Raw genomic sequence first — 14,648 nt, 5'->3', positions numbered from 1 at the left:
CAATTAATCGATTATTTTAAATACTAGACAGCAAAAATACCAGCGCTCCGAACAAGTCACTCCCCGGCAAACGGTCGCACTTTTTGCAGAGAGAAGAGAAAAGCTAACAAATTTTTGTGCCCGAAAATTAACTATTTAAAAGGTAATTAAAAGTGAGATTCGGGGGTCTTCTTAAGTGGGCATACCCACAGTCCAGCTGAAGGCTTATTTTCCGCTGACCAGTTCTGAGTCATCCCGCAAATCGAGCCCCTTTTGAGACGTGTTCAAGCTGCGATAGGGGCGAATGATGTGTTGGTATTCGGGTGATTCCTCCCCCAAAAGGGGGTGTGGTGGGGGGATTGCAATCAATAATCGCATTTTTTATGCCGGAAACTCTTCATTCCCCTCTTTTAAACTCAATATTAATCAAAATTCCAATCCCAGTACGCAGCTAGGAGCAGCAGCCACGATGACTGATTCCAAGTACTTCACCACCACCAAGAAGGGCGAGATCTTCGAGCTGAAGTCGGAGCTGAACAATGACAAGAAGGAGAAGAAGAAGGAGGCGGTGAAGAAGGTGATCGCCAGCATGACCGTGGGCAAAGACGTGTCTGCCCTCTTCCCGGACGTGGTCAACTGCATGCAGACGGACAACCTGGAGCTGAAGAAGCTGGTCTACCTCTATCTGATGAACTACGCCAAATCGCAGCCGGACATGGCTATCATGGCGGTGAACACGTTCGTGAAGGATTGCGAGGACTCCAATCCGCTGATCCGGGCGCTTGCTGTGCGCACCATGGGCTGCATCCGGGTGGACAAGATCACCGAGTACCTGTGCGAGCCACTGCGCAAGTGCCTGAAGGACGAGGATCCGTATGTGCGCAAGACGGCCGCCGTGTGCGTGGCCAAGCTGTACGACATTTCGGCCACAATGGTGGAGGACCAAGGCTTCCTGGATCAGCTTAAGGATCTGCTTTCCGACTCGAATCCTATGGTGGTGGCCAATGCGGTGGCCGCTCTCAGCGAGATCAACGAGGCCAGTCAGTCCGGCCAGCCGCTCGTGGAGATGAACTCGGTCACCATTAACAAGCTGCTGACCGCGCTCAACGAGTGCACCGAATGGGGTCAGGTCTTTATCCTGGACTCGCTGGCCAACTACAGCCCAAAGGATGAGCGTGAGGCGCAGTCCATTTGCGAGCGAATCACTCCGCGATTGGCCCACGCGAATGCCGCCGTTGTGCTGAGCGCCGTCAAAGTACTGATGAAGCTGCTCGAGATGCTGTCCAGCGACAGCGATTTCTGCGCCACTCTTACCAAGAAGCTGGCTCCGCCATTGGTCACGCTGCTCTCCTCAGAGCCGGAGGTGCAATATGTGGCCCTGCGCAACATCAATCTGATTGTCCAGAAGCGTCCAGACATTCTCAAGCACGAAATGAAGGTGTTCTTCGTGAAATATAATGATCCTATCTACGTCAAACTAGAGAAGCTGGACATCATGATCCGCCTGGCTAACCAGAGCAACATCGCCCAGGTGCTTAGCGAGTTGAAGGAGTACGCCACCGAGGTGGACGTGGACTTTGTGCGCAAGGCAGTCCGCGCCATCGGACGATGCGCTATCAAGGTGGAGCCCTCTGCCGAGCGTTGCGTCTCCACGCTGCTCGACCTTATCCAGACCAAGGTCAATTACGTGGTACAGGAAGCCATCGTGGTCATCAAGGACATCTTCCGCAAATATCCCAACAAGTACGAGAGCATTATCAGCACGCTGTGCGAGAACCTGGATACTCTGGACGAGCCAGAGGCACGCGCATCGATGGTTTGGATCATTGGCGAATACGCAGAGCGCATTGACAACGCTGACGAGCTGCTTGACAGCTTCCTTGAAGGATTCCAGGTGAGTTTTTCTTCGGTTTTGCCAACTTTATTAGGTGTTTGAACTGCTATTCCATTTCGTCAGGATGAAAATGCACAGGTGCAGTTACAGCTGCTGACGGCCGTGGTTAAGTTGTTCCTCAAGCGCCCGTCAGACACCCAAGAGTTGGTGCAGCACGTACTATCATTGGCTACCCAGGATTCAGACAACCCCGATCTGCGTGACCGTGGCTTCATCTACTGGCGTCTCCTGTCCACAGATCCGGCCGCCGCCAAGGAGGTGGTGCTGGCTGACAAGCCACTCATCTCAGAGGAGACAGACCTTTTGGAGCCGACGTTGCTAGATGAGCTCATCTGCCACATTAGCTCGCTGGCCAGCGTGTATCATAAGCCTCCTACCGCTTTCGTAGAGGGTCGCGGAGCCGGTGTGCGCAAGTCGCTGCCCAACCGAGCCGCTGGATCTGGAGCTGGGGCAGAGCAAGCAGAAAGCGGAGCCGGTTCAGAGGCAATGGTCATTCCCAACCAGGAGTCGCTCATTGGAGATCTGCTCTCCATGGATATCAACGCACCCGCCATGCCATCTGCTCCGGCAGCAACCAGCAATGTAGATCTACTGGGCGGTGGCCTTGATATACTCCTCGGTGGCCCATCGGCAGAGGCGGCTCCCGGCGGTGCCACCAGCCTGCTAGGCGACATTTTTGGCCTGGGCGGAGCAACGCTATCGGTGGGCGTACAGATTCCCAAGGTCACATGGCTGCCAGCGGAAAAGGGCAAGGGACTGGAAATACAAGGAACGTTCTCACGCCGCAACGGCGAGGTGTTCATGGACATGACTCTGACTAACAAAGCCATGCAGCCGATGACTAACTTCGCCATCCAACTAAACAAGAACAGCTTCGGCCTGGTGCCCGCGTCGCCCATGCAGGCTGCTCCGCTTCCACCCAACCAGTCGATCGAGGTCAGCATGGCGTTGGGCACCAATGGACCCATTCAGCGCATGGAACCACTCAACAACTTGCAAGTGGCCGTAAAGAACAACATTGACATATTCTACTTCGCGTGCCTGGTGCACGGCAACGTGCTGTTTGCCGAAGACGGGCAGCTGGACAAGCGCGTGTTCCTCAACACCTGGAAGGAGATCCCCGCCGCCAACGAACTGCAGTACAGCCTGAGCGGTGTCATTGGCACCACTGACGGCATCGCCTCCAAGATGACCACCAACAACATATTCACCATCGCTAAGCGTAACGTCGAGGGCCAGGACATGCTCTACCAGTCACTCAAGCTGACCAACAACATTTGGGTGCTGCTGGAGCTGAAACTGCAGCCGGGCAACCCGGAAGCCACTCTCAGCCTCAAATCGCGCTCCGTGGAGGTGGCTAACATCATTTTCGCTGCCTACGAGGCCATCATCCGCTCCCCATAAGCGTTCAATGGCGCACATCGGATGGCGGACGAGGAGCACAAAGCAATTGGAGCGATCGATTTGCGGGTGTTGAAGATTAGCTCAACAATAAGTTGTAATTTACGTATTATTATTATATTGTGTATTGGCCGAATTGCCACCTACATATATTATTTATGCATATGCACACATATAAACCACTCGGGTTCGTCGAGAGATCTGTTAATTGTTAATCGGAGCTGCTTGTCCTCAGTGTACTAACGTGTAATGGCAACGTTGCGTAACCGCATTCCAAAACTCTGTAACCCCATATGCACGGCATCTATGTATATGTCGTGTCCTAGTAAAATGTGTAACACTAAATAATTGAGACATTGTTTTCCTGACGGCCATTTGCATTAAGCAGTTTCTGTTCGTTTTCAATGCCCATTTCTACAAGTACTAACTACGCAAATTATAATCTTAGTATTATAATAAATCTGTGTATTATAATGTTTCATCATTTCCCGCGCAGTTCAATTTTGCGTCAAAGTGTGGCCACGCCCACTTGAGTTCTCGTTAGTGGAGTATTTTGTAGAAGCCACCTTTGGGAAGATAGAGATGTTCAACCTAAGTGTGGGAATTTATTCAGACACCCAAAGCTGTTGCAGCTACCGAGGAGTCAAACCCTATCCCAATGATGGAAGAGTGAAAGCTTTGCTTCCTTGTTCAGAGGCACACTTATGCTGCAAGTAATGGATAAATCTATTCCCAGCTTCTTTGGAAGGATTGCAGCAATTGGTCTCAACTGAAGAATCCACTTTGTGGCTATATGGCTCATCAAGGGAGCAATGCACAAATGAAGGGTATTAACGGAATGTGGTATACCTGGTCAGGGATGCGCAGGATGGATGGCAGGTGACGTCGAGCTTCGGCTCCTGAGCTTTTGAAGCTTTCGTGTGAGTCCTTCGGGGGTTGTTTGGGTGCCGTTGCGGCGCACGAGAGCGCAAGAGAGGACAGGCGCCTCATCGCCATCGAGGACGTGGACGTGTTGCCATCCCTGTCGTGGCCGCAGGACAGATTGACTGTTTGCCTGCTCCACTGTTTTCCTGTTGTACCACAAGCTATTCTGGCTTGGCCCCGATTGTAACGAATCCGGATCCCACGTCGCAGTGCGAAAATGTGTACAAATACTGCAATGTGTCCGCAGTAAATTGGCCACAGGATCGGGTAATTTCGCTGCAAAAGAACATCCCAGGTGCTACGCCCTATTTCGCAGTCGGTCGGGCAGGTGTAGTTGTAGTTGTAGGTGTACAGGCATAGGTGTAACCATGCCCCCAACGTTGCGGAAATGCGGAGCCCTCTTGTGCCAGTGAAGAGCAAGTAATCCGAAACAACGCCACAAAAAGGATAATCTGCCAGCCTGCTTGAAAGAAGAACACGAACAAGAGCAACAAAGGCAACAAGGACAAGACCAAGACCAGGACCAAGAGCAAGAACATCGAGAGCACCAACCAGATCGCAGTTGCGTAGAAAAGGGTCCGCCAAAAATTAGTCCGCCGGAATGAGGGTGGCGGCGGACATGGTCTATGACTACGGCAGCGAGGACTCCATGAGCACCACCCACCTGGACTGGCCCTTTCTCATCAAGGTTCGTATCTGCAGCCCCCGCCCTTCCCCCATCCCCCATCGCCCATCGACCCCTTCCCCAAAACCCTCGACATATTTGCACGCTTTTTAGGTTAAGTCGAGACAATATGCAAAGTGTCGAGTATAATGTGTATAAGTGGGGTTTGTGTGTCAACAGCTTTGTCACTGCGAGGACGAGAATCTATGTACATGTGCATGTAGCTTCATGTGCGTCCCTGTCAGGCTCCCGCAGGCTTTATTCCACCTTGTAATCGGATCTGGACGGGGGAAAACCTCCTCCTCCAGCTGTAAACAAAGTGTAGTCCTTTTAAATATACACATCCATGTGTACATCCTTTCGCATTTACCACCATTGTGCCTTATATTATCCTAAAGGTATATTCCTCATTTCCCGTATTGTTACTCCCTCTTAACTATGATGATATGGATATTTGATATAGGAATATATAGGAATAAAAGTAGTTATACTCTATGGATATTTGATATAGGAATACTATAACTACTCTTTTCACAAAGTTACGTTGGGTTTTTAAAGAGAGTTCCTTTTGCTTTGAGACAAGCACTTTAAGGATTGCAAATCCTATGTGAGATATCTTTCTATGTGAGATGGTGTGGCTATGCCTGCCAGCATTTAGTGCGGTGGCTAAGTGGCTGTAAATTGGCCAATTTAGAGCCAAGTGGGTTAAAGTGAGTCACTTCTCTGGCCAGTGACCAGAAGTGAGCTGAGTGGTGCTAGGCGAGTGGCGTCAGCATGCGGCCCCTTGATAAGTGTGTCGTGTCCTTGGTCGCATTACGTTGACACGCCCCCCCAGATAACCAGTGACCTCCTCCCGCAGGGCATCCTGGAGGGTCAGACATGCACGCCCACTGCGCCGGAGCCGCTGGCCGCCATCCTGTGGGCCATCTTCGCCGTGTTCGGCATCGTGTACGCGCTGCTCGGCTACCGATGCCTGCGCGCCGTGGGCTTCCTCAGTGGACTGCTGGTGGGCGCCAACGGCATCTTCATCCTGCAGGACTTTCAGATCACGTTTCTGGGCAAGCCGGCGGACTCGGCGCTGGCCATCGTGGCGGGACTGCTGGGCGCGGTGCTCGGCTCCACATATCCGGTGGCCTCTGTCCTAATTAGCGCCTTCGCCGGCGCCCTGCTCTCCGGCGCCGCCATGGCCGTCTGTGTGGCCACCTTTCCGGACAACGAGTTCGGGGTAAGTAGCGCTTCATGTTGGGTTTGCATCAAATGTGTATATCGAATCACCCCTTCCGCAGTACCGCGAGATCTATGTGGCCGTGGTGGGTGGAGCCGTCATCTGCTCCGTGCTGACCTTGTGCTGCGTGAAGTACGTGACCATTCTCACGTCCAGCATTGTGGGCACGGCCATGATCCTCAGCGCCATCGACTTCTTCATGCACGGCCTGGAGACCATCAATTGGGTGAGTGTCACTCCACTCTACTCCTAGTTGATCTTTGATGGAGCTAATATATTCTCTACAGATAATCGGCATGCGGCCGCATCCCTCGCCGCCACCTTGCTACGGTGGCCTCCTGATCGCCGCCTGGCCGGTGACCATCGTCCTCAGCATCATGGTGCAGTGCTTCATCACCGCCTGGCGCGTGGATCACCGCAAGCGGGTGTACATGCGGCACCACAACCAGCCCGGCCACGCCCACGGCGGCCACCTGCCGCACAGCCAGCAGCAGGCGGGACCCAACCACGCCCTCGCCCCCGTCCGGCGATCCCAGTCCCGCACCCGGGAGACGCGCGAGGAGGCCAGGCAGCGCAAGTTCAGGTATCTGTACCAGGTGCGCACGGCCCGTGGTGACATCATTTCGCAGGTGAGTGGATCGCTGCAGACTTTCTCATTTCTAAGTACGAAAAGTGTCCAAAAGTATCCAACCTGATGTGTAAATGTGAGTAGCCATTGATCCTGTGGCAATCTCTCGTTTCAGAACTTCGTGTCCGCACTGCAGAAGCGCATCCAGCTGAGCGGCACGGAGACGCCGTCCGAGAGGTCGATCAAGAGCAGCTCGAACGAGCGGAACACTTTCCGGAGCGACCGCACGCACTTCACCACCATCCACGATCCGGACTCGGAGCTGTGCGACAAGATCGAGATCGTCCGTGACATTGGATAACAAACAAGCAATAGCTACATGTAACTATACCCGTAGGGGGGCTACGGGCTGCGGTACTTGGATGGGCGCGGATGTGGCCATGGTCGGGGGACATAACTGGATAGTTGGACGGGAGCGGGGGCGAGGACTCTAGGGAGTCGCGCGGCGGAGGACTCACACAAGTACGGTTGCATGTAGACTTTGTAGATGAGGCACCAAGTGCCGGACACACCACACACGGAAACGGAAATTGATGCACAGCGTGGAGGAGCATTGGAAGCTTTAAATATCAGAGGATATACGGATCAGGAGCTGGTTTTGCATGGGAGCCCTGGAGCCTAAGAGCCTAAGAGCCTTGGCCTCACCAGAGAGGACGAGATGGCCTAGACTAAGATTAATTGCATCGTGCACAGCTAGAGTATAAGAAGATGATAGACAGTACGGAAGAATGGCAGGAAGCTTTTGTTCTCTTCACTTAATCGAATGTTACTACAGATAGAAATAGCTACTACGCGTCCGTATGGGGATAGCGATGGAGATACGTGATGAATGATGATCATTGATCAATGATTATGGTGGATCATGGGCACCGCGGATTCCTGCAACTACACTATACCCAACCAACCAAGTACTAGTAGCTTCACCCACTTCGTATATAGCCAGGCAATTGCAATTACTAATCGGTTCATATCTGTGTTATAACTATACGATTATAATGGGATGCAGCCAGCTGCAGGGCGTTGGCGTTTTGTTCCATTTCAACTATCTAGCAACATATGTATACCTAAGCATTACGTTGTAAACTCCGTACACTCGATCGCACACGGCAGTTTACCAGTTACCAGGCAGTTTCCCAGAGGCTCAAGGCAGGCAAAAATACAATACAATACAATACAATACCTATTAAGTACAATAAGAACGGGATGGGGTGGGGGCAGAATGGGAAATGTGCCAGGACCTGTGCTCGGTTTGGTACGACTGTCCATTCGAGTTATGAAACTGTACAGTTGGAGCCATAGCCATCTAGATGTAGACTAGACCTAGCGTAAGCCACTTAGCCAGTTAGCCAGATGAGCCAAAGCTAAGCCACTCACTTAATTGTCGATACCAGTAACTCACAATCGCTGCAAGGGGCGCACTTGGATGGGCGCGACCAGGTCAGAATCAAGCGATCCGCTCGATCAGCCGTCTTAGCATTATCCCTAAGATTAGCGTTCGAAAAATATATATCTATATATATTATATATATACTAACTATAAGACATTAGATCCATGCAAACAGCGGTACAAACTTGAGAAATTCACGCTATAAAATGCTAGCCGAGACATATGTACCATTTTAAGTGATATACAGCATTTTAAACTGTCTGGTTATGGGGCTTAATCATCGGGGTGTTAGCGAGAAATCGCGTAAATTCGAGAATCCTGCTTTAGGACGTCTTGCGGTCTTCCAACTGTTTTTTCAAATGATTTCCAATCAGTTTGTAATTCATTTCATAGTACGTACATAGTTTTCATTCCGCAATACGGGTTAAGCCCATTAACTGGACAACTACAAGATAATTAGATAAAGTACGTTTAGGGGAAGAACAGGGAGAGTTCTCCAAGCCTCGAAGGATTGGACATTGCCAGGCAGGAACTTCCATATCAAATCGGTTGGTTACCAAATCGCAAGCACCTACACATACAACTCAAGTTTCCTGTTATGTTGATTAGCAATTAGTTTCTAGGAATTGCTGCCGTCCGCAATTGTTGATTTATTATTATCAAAAAAAAAACACTAAAGACGATACTAATATTTGAATTTTGTTCTCTAACTCAAGTGGTTATACTGCATGTTGTGTTTCCTATTAGTTGCTCACTCTATCCTCCCGTGATTTGAATGTTCAACAGCAATGTCTAATCGAAGGATAATACCATCTGATGTATTGTGCATTTAATTTTGGCAAATTGTAGACGTTTTGTAAGCAAGGGGTTCGACACACTCAATCCAGTTTAATGAACAAAGGATAATAACTGCAAACTAAAGTAGCGAAAATCATAAAAGAGTTGCACATATGTATACACTAATGAAATCCAATTAAAAACTAATATAACAAAAAGGCCAAAAGCGATTTAAATCATAATCAGAATGAATCCGCAAGTTTTACGAATGTAATCAAGTTTTGAGACGGGCTGCCAAAAAGAAATCGAAAACATCTTGTATCGAGCAAAGAGAAAAGTAATATTAAATAAACGATGCAGGCCACACATGCGTTTTTCTTCTAGTTACACAACCTCTCATCACAATTGAGGTGATAATCTAGACCTAATGATGTACATTTTAGAGTTTGTTGTGGGACCAAATGACGAAACACTGGCGTCTTCGTGTCTAATAGTTTATTAATAATAACACATCGGAATACAGTGGCGTGGATCTGTGGCGTGCATCGCATGCCATTTCGGCCAGCAACGGCAGGATCAAGAAGAAACAAACAATCGGTTCAGAATTCAAATAATTGAACATTTGTGTATTTGTTGTATTTGCCGATGATGGTCTGCATTCATCGCTGATGAATTGAGCACAAACACGAACTACGCTCTGTTGCAATTGCCGGATTCTGGTTGCCACGCTCCACTACGTCCTCCGTCCGCCCATCGATCGTGTCCTGTGTGTTTGGGTACTAGTTTGCTGGTGCATCTTAGATGCGGCCGGGGAATGTGCCGCTCTCGCGCTGGTCGTCCCACTTCTCCACCCAGGCGTTGGGGCACATCGACTTGTAGACCTTCTGGAAGTAGTTGCAGGGCGCGAAGTCCTCGCCACGCTTCTTCTGGCAGCGGTGGAAGTCGATGTACGACTGGTAGCAGTAGCGGGTCACGTTCTGGTTAGGGAACCGTGGGTCGAAGGGGGCGGTCTCCAGCTTGTAGGCGGACATGTTGCTGCTGTCTGACGATTTGTCGCTGCTTTTGTTTTTGGACATGAAAAATTGCATATAGACTTTAGTTGGGAAAGGAAAATAAAAACAAAACGAAACGAAACGGAACGAAACGACAGGAAAGGAAACCGAAGGAAGGGCATAAATCATCGATCGAAGGGCAACCAAATCGTAAACCAAGGCGGCAACCGGGACAGAGTCACGTTGTCCAAATGAAAATGAAAGAGATGAACGCAATGGGGTGACGGGATGGGGGATGGGAGGTACACAACCGAATGGGAACCGAAATTAAACGTAAATACAATTTCAGTGCATAAACGGGGAGGAAGAGATAGATATATAAATCACAAAGGTTAGTTCTTCAGTTTGCGGTTGCTTAATGAGCGTTATATATCATATTATATAGAGAGATACACTCGTATGGTTCTGCTAAACTTATCGCTTACTATCTAGACTATGATTATCGTATTATGTGTATGTCGAGGCTGTGGCTAGTCCCTCGATTCGTGTGAAAAAAATACAAATTACACTGCTCGCGCTTGCAGCTCGAAAGCCCTCCACTATAACTATAAGCTACGCATCTGTGCTCGCTTGTTTTCGTGTACAGATCTTTCAAAAAGGCTGGGGGGATCTCAATTTGTGTCTCGGGAGTGCGGAACAGGGTATTGGTCGAATCGAAATCGAATCTGCGGCTGGGGAGTTCACGTTGCCTGCTCTATCTGCGTTCAAGTTCATGTTTCTATGAAAAGCGGTACTGTTTAGGCGACTACTTGACCAGCGGCCGCTTGCCGTTGTCTGTATCGCAGGCGTTGCTCTTGTACTTGTTGACCTCGGCGAGGTACAACGACCAGAAGTCTTTGGGGTCCACGTCGCTCTCATTGGGCGTCTTCACCTTGGCCACAACGCCAGTCTTTAGGACCTTCCCGCCGCGACGTCGTCCCACGATGGGTGGAGGCGGTGCCAGCTTGCCGGCCGCCGCGGCGGCAATGTACGGTGCCGCAGCACTGCTGGCAGCTCCCACTGCAATGGCTGGCAGCGAAGGCACTGCGGAGACTTCCGGCGAAACCATTTGCTGCTGCAGGAGCTCTTCCACCGCTGGCTGGACCAACTGGCTGCTCGCGTGCTGCTTCTGGCCCTCCTGCATCTTCTTAAACAGCTCCATGAACGAGCCGTCGTTGGCAAAGACAGGATGCGAAGGTGGCTCCGGCTTTGGCGGCGGGTACACTTTGCCCTCCCTGGCCAGTGCTTCGCGCAGCTTCTGCTCCATCTCGCGGTGGATGCGCTCCTTGTCAAAGGGCTCGTCGGTGTCCAGGTTGTAGTAGGCGCCCACCGCGGAGGCGGCACTGCTCTTGCCAGCCAACTGGACTTGATCTGTGGCGGCGGCAGCTGCCGAGGCTGCTTTCTGTACGGCGCTTAGCTCCGATTTACTAGATGACGATGCATGGTGGCCTCTTCGTTGACTGTTGCTGGATCCAGGGCCAGAAGAGGACGGAGATTCCGAGCGGCGGTAGTGGTTGGAGCGCCTTGAGTGGTCCCTCTCGCGATCACGTTCGCGGTCCCTAGAGCGATCTCTAGAGCGATCTTTGGAGCGATCCCTGGAACGATCTCTGGAGCGATCCCTGGAGTCGCGATCTCTATGGTAACGGGATGACTGCCGATCCGGGCGACGGCGACGCTGCCCAGAGCGTTCGGCGGAGCGGCTGCGACTGCGGGAACGCGAACGACTGCGACTGTAGCGACTGCGCTCTCGTCTGGAGGATCCGGAACCGGAGCCACGCTCGTAGTAGCCGCGATGTTGGCCGCGTCCGGCGCGCCGCTGATGGCCGTCCTCCTGATCCTGCTGATAGTAGGGCAGGCGGGCCGCCGACATGTCTGGTGGGGATGTAGTGATGATCTGCAAATCGAAACTGTGCCGCGTTAAATCGAGCAGTTGACAGAGGCGCGTTTACGAAATACCTATACACAATATCTGTATACTTTGTAATCAGTTAGCTTTTTGTTCTTTTTTTGGATCTGCGGTTCGGTTCGATTCTGTTCCGTTCTTTTCGGTTTGGCGCTTGTCAGAATCGTGAATGGAGAATCAAGAATCAAGAATCGATAATCGAGAATCTAGCATTATTTTCTTGAGCTGTCTTGACTTGGCTGGCGCTGGCTCAGAAAGAGGGTGACTTGGGTGACATTGGGTACGGATTCGGGAGCCGGAACTCCAACCAAGTGGACGGGCGACAAGTAATGCTCGCGGAACAGGCTCTGTTCATTGCGCAGACGCGACTCTTATGCAATTTGGATACTTAGACATTGACTTGGTATTTGACTGGTATTTGTACTTTTGCCTGTAATTGTACTTGGATTTGGATGCATTTGATTTGATTTGGACTCGATTTGATTTGATTTTGATTTGATTGGATTGGTACTTGGCTGGCAGATTTCTGTTTGATAAAATGAGAAATGGTAATTTACTTGTTTGCGATGTCCGCTGCGGTGGAAGTGGAAGGTGATGATGCTCCAACGTTGCGGCTATGTTACGTTATCATCCGTGGATGTTGTTCTTGCTGCTTGCCGTTGCTGTTGTTGTTTTGGATTTGGATGCGAATGCGGAGGAGTCCTTCCGTTTGTCGGGCTACGTGCGAATCAGTGCGATTCAGCTAGTTTGCCTGTTTTTTGTGGCGATTTGTGCTTAACTCTTGACTGATTGCGACTCTGAAACGTATCGGATTTTCGGATTCGCCTGCATGGAAAAATGACTTGAACGCATGAATACAAAACGTTACTCGAACCAGGACGCGCTGTGCAAGGGGTTTGATTTGATTTGATTTGAGTTGTCTTTCTGGCTACCAAATAGTGGCTACAATTAAGGGACTGTTTCTGTTCGCTTTTCGTTGCACCCCCTCTGTAACGAGCGGTGACTTATGTAACCCTGGGGATCCATACCCCCATTCAGATACGGATCCATTTGGGGACCAACTTACGGATGAGGATGCAGACCTTGCCCGCCCCCCTCACAACTCACCCCGCCAGAAATGACTACCCCGAGTGCACCAGCGAGTTATGTAACTTGAACTTTTTTCTTTCTTCTTTTCCTGCTGCCCGAGGAATTCGCCAGCGGAAGTGTGTTAGTGCGCTAGTGTATGTGTGTGTGCGAGTGTTGCGAGTTGGAGTGGCGAAGTGGCGCAGTGGCGCCTCGCGGCCAAGTTAATTATTGCTTTGGATGGCATCGACGGGTGCCTTGGCTTACGGTCTGGTGTACTTGATAAGGTGCCAAACGAAAAACATACCTTTGTTGTTACGAGAGTACGACGAAAAATTTTCAACTGCCGAGAATCTCACGAGCCTGGCGATAGGAATAGCGATGGGCTGGCACGAAACTATCGAGAGGCTGTCATAGTGACAGCTAGAGCCGGGCTGCCAGATCGCTCAGGCCAGTGTTGGCCAGCGTTCGATTCGGAGTGGAGTCGCGAGTCCGAAACTGTGACACGCGCAGGCAAATGGAAAACACAAGTCGCCTCCTCCGCCGTTGATGATGGGAAGCAATCCTCCCGAGCACGGGACCAAGCCAAGATCCACCAGACACCACAGACAACAGAACCACCGAGTGGTGCGCAAGCAGCCGCCGCGTCCCGCAGTCAGCGACCGCCACAACATCTACATCACCAGCAAGACAGACTTTAAGGCAAGTAGAACTCACTCTGAATGGCTCGCCCAAGTTCTAAGCAATCGAGTCCGTCTCCTTCACAGGCCCAGCAGCGCCGTTGCGAAGAGCTGCTCAACTCCGGCGCCCGCGAGATCTTTCTGCATTGCATGGGATTCTCCGTCACCCGCGGCCTTAATCTCGCCTTGCGCCTCGTTCAGAATTCTGAGGGCGCCCTCAGTTACGCGATCAACACCTCCACCATTCAGCTGGTGGACGAACTGCACCCGCTGTGCGATGCCGAGGACGTAACCTTCCGCCAGCGCAACAACTCGGCCCTGCATATCAAGATCTTCAATCGCAGTCTCTTCGACATCGTTGTGCCGCAACCGTCGCAGTCCCAGACGCAAGCCCAATCCCTGGGCCAGTTCCGAGGCAAGGCGAAGGCCAGGCAGTAGCATGTTCAAGCTCTCGGAGCTGGTGCGCTGGCTGGGGCTCACCGAGTTCGAGATCCTGGTCAACCTGTGCGGCCTGCTGGTGTTCACCATCACGCTGGCCGTCAAGCTCCATCTGCAGGCCAGGGCCGGACCCGGCGGCATCCTTCCGGAGCCCATGGGCGACTGGTTCACCGTCTTCAGCCCCCTGTTCTTCATCGACATATGCAACGCGTACTTCTGCGTCATCGTAGGCATCCGCATGTACCTGGACTCCAACAACAAGCGCAAAGCCCTGCACCGCTTCATGTGGAGCACGTATTTCCTGGTGCTCATCGCCATCTTCAAGTACCTGCTCTGTCTGAAGCTCTCCAGCAAGACGGGCCTCGAGTACTCGGAGGTCTTCTCGCCGATCTTCGTCCTACTGCAGCTCGTGGCGGTGCGTGCCTGCCAGTTGCCCAACTCCATCTAAACCATAGATGTAGTATAGCCCTAGTTCGATATGATACATACAAATATTCTGATCTGATACGCTGGTGGAAGCCGTTTAATCATTGGGAGTTGCATGGATTAGTATTTATCTGTATACGCAATGTGGTACAATAATATTTAAGCCGTACGAACTTTATGTTTCTGATATAGCATATCCAATATATAAATATTGTGTCTGATCCGA

At 51.1% G+C, this 14,648-nt stretch overlaps 6 protein-coding genes across 10 annotated transcripts; 4 read left to right on the top strand and 2 right to left on the bottom strand.

Moving 5' to 3' along the window:
- The first annotated feature begins 33 nt into the window (after positions 1-33).
- LOC120455806 (AP-1 complex subunit beta-1) lies at positions 34-3,622 on the top strand. Its single transcript, XM_039642266.1, has 3 exons — positions 34-142; positions 424-1,873; positions 1,937-3,622. Exons 2-3 carry the CDS (start codon positions 449-451, stop codon positions 3,275-3,277), a joined length of 2,766 nt encoding a protein of 921 aa, XP_039498200.1. The 5' UTR covers positions 34-142; positions 424-448; the 3' UTR covers positions 3,278-3,622.
- Positions 3,623-4,188: 566 nt separating this feature from the next.
- On the top strand, positions 4,189-9,477 carry LOC120457215 (transmembrane protein 198). Of its 2 annotated transcripts, none has more exons than XM_039644583.2 (5): positions 4,189-4,886; positions 5,698-6,087; positions 6,149-6,313; positions 6,375-6,716; positions 6,831-9,477. In XM_039644583.2, exons 1-5 carry the CDS (start codon positions 4,800-4,802, stop codon positions 7,014-7,016), a joined length of 1,170 nt encoding a protein of 389 aa, XP_039500517.1. In that variant the 5' UTR covers positions 4,189-4,799; the 3' UTR covers positions 7,017-9,477. The 2 variants fall into 2 exon arrangements, with proteins under 2 accessions (XP_039500517.1, XP_039500518.1); XM_039644584.2 differs by having other exon boundaries at positions 4,197-4,886; positions 5,722-6,087.
- Positions 9,478-13,323, bottom strand: LOC120457222 (cytochrome c oxidase subunit 6B1). 2 transcript variants are annotated; one of them, XM_039644594.1, is made up of 2 exons: positions 13,186-13,323; positions 9,478-9,935 (listed from the first exon to the last, which is right to left on the bottom strand). In XM_039644594.1, the coding sequence occupies exon 2, from the start codon at positions 9,908-9,910 to the stop codon at positions 9,677-9,679; it is 234 nt and encodes a 77-aa protein (XP_039500528.1). In that variant the 5' UTR covers positions 9,911-9,935; positions 13,186-13,323; the 3' UTR covers positions 9,478-9,676. The 2 variants fall into 2 exon arrangements, with proteins under 2 accessions (XP_039500528.1, XP_039500527.1); XM_039644593.1 differs by having other exon boundaries at positions 9,478-9,938; positions 13,186-13,317.
- LOC120457217 (probable ATP-dependent RNA helicase DDX46) lies at positions 10,274-13,139 on the bottom strand. Of its 3 annotated transcripts, none has more exons than XM_039644588.1 (3): positions 12,921-13,139; positions 11,867-12,638; positions 10,274-11,804 (listed from the first exon to the last, which is right to left on the bottom strand). In XM_039644588.1, the coding sequence occupies exon 3, from the start codon at positions 11,778-11,780 to the stop codon at positions 10,677-10,679; it is 1,104 nt and encodes a 367-aa protein (XP_039500522.1). In that variant the 5' UTR covers positions 11,781-11,804; positions 11,867-12,638; positions 12,921-13,139; the 3' UTR covers positions 10,274-10,676. The 3 variants fall into 3 exon arrangements, with proteins under 3 accessions (XP_039500522.1, XP_039500521.1, XP_039500520.1); XM_039644587.1 differs by having other exon boundaries at positions 10,274-11,817; positions 12,371-12,638; XM_039644586.1 differs by having other exon boundaries at positions 12,371-12,638.
- LOC120457220 (ribonuclease P protein subunit p20) lies at positions 13,324-13,996 on the top strand. The gene is made up of 2 exons (XM_039644590.2): positions 13,324-13,580; positions 13,646-13,996. The coding sequence occupies exons 1-2, from the start codon at positions 13,428-13,430 to the stop codon at positions 13,994-13,996; spliced, it is 504 nt and encodes a 167-aa protein (XP_039500524.1). The 5' UTR covers positions 13,324-13,427.
- A 1-nt stretch (position 13,997) lies between these two features.
- Positions 13,998-14,643, top strand: LOC120457221 (transmembrane protein 203). The gene has a single exon (XM_039644591.2). The coding sequence runs from the start codon at positions 13,998-14,000 to the stop codon at positions 14,442-14,444; it is 447 nt and encodes a 148-aa protein (XP_039500525.1). The 3' UTR covers positions 14,445-14,643.
- The last annotated feature ends 5 nt before the right edge of the window (positions 14,644-14,648 follow it).

The sequence above is a fragment of the Drosophila santomea genome, chromosome X (assembly GCF_016746245.2).
Source record: "Drosophila santomea strain STO CAGO 1482 chromosome X, Prin_Dsan_1.1, whole genome shotgun sequence".
Lineage (NCBI taxonomy): Eukaryota > Metazoa > Arthropoda > Insecta > Diptera > Drosophilidae > Drosophila > Drosophila santomea.
This window is presented reverse-complemented; position numbering and strand designations above follow the sequence as displayed.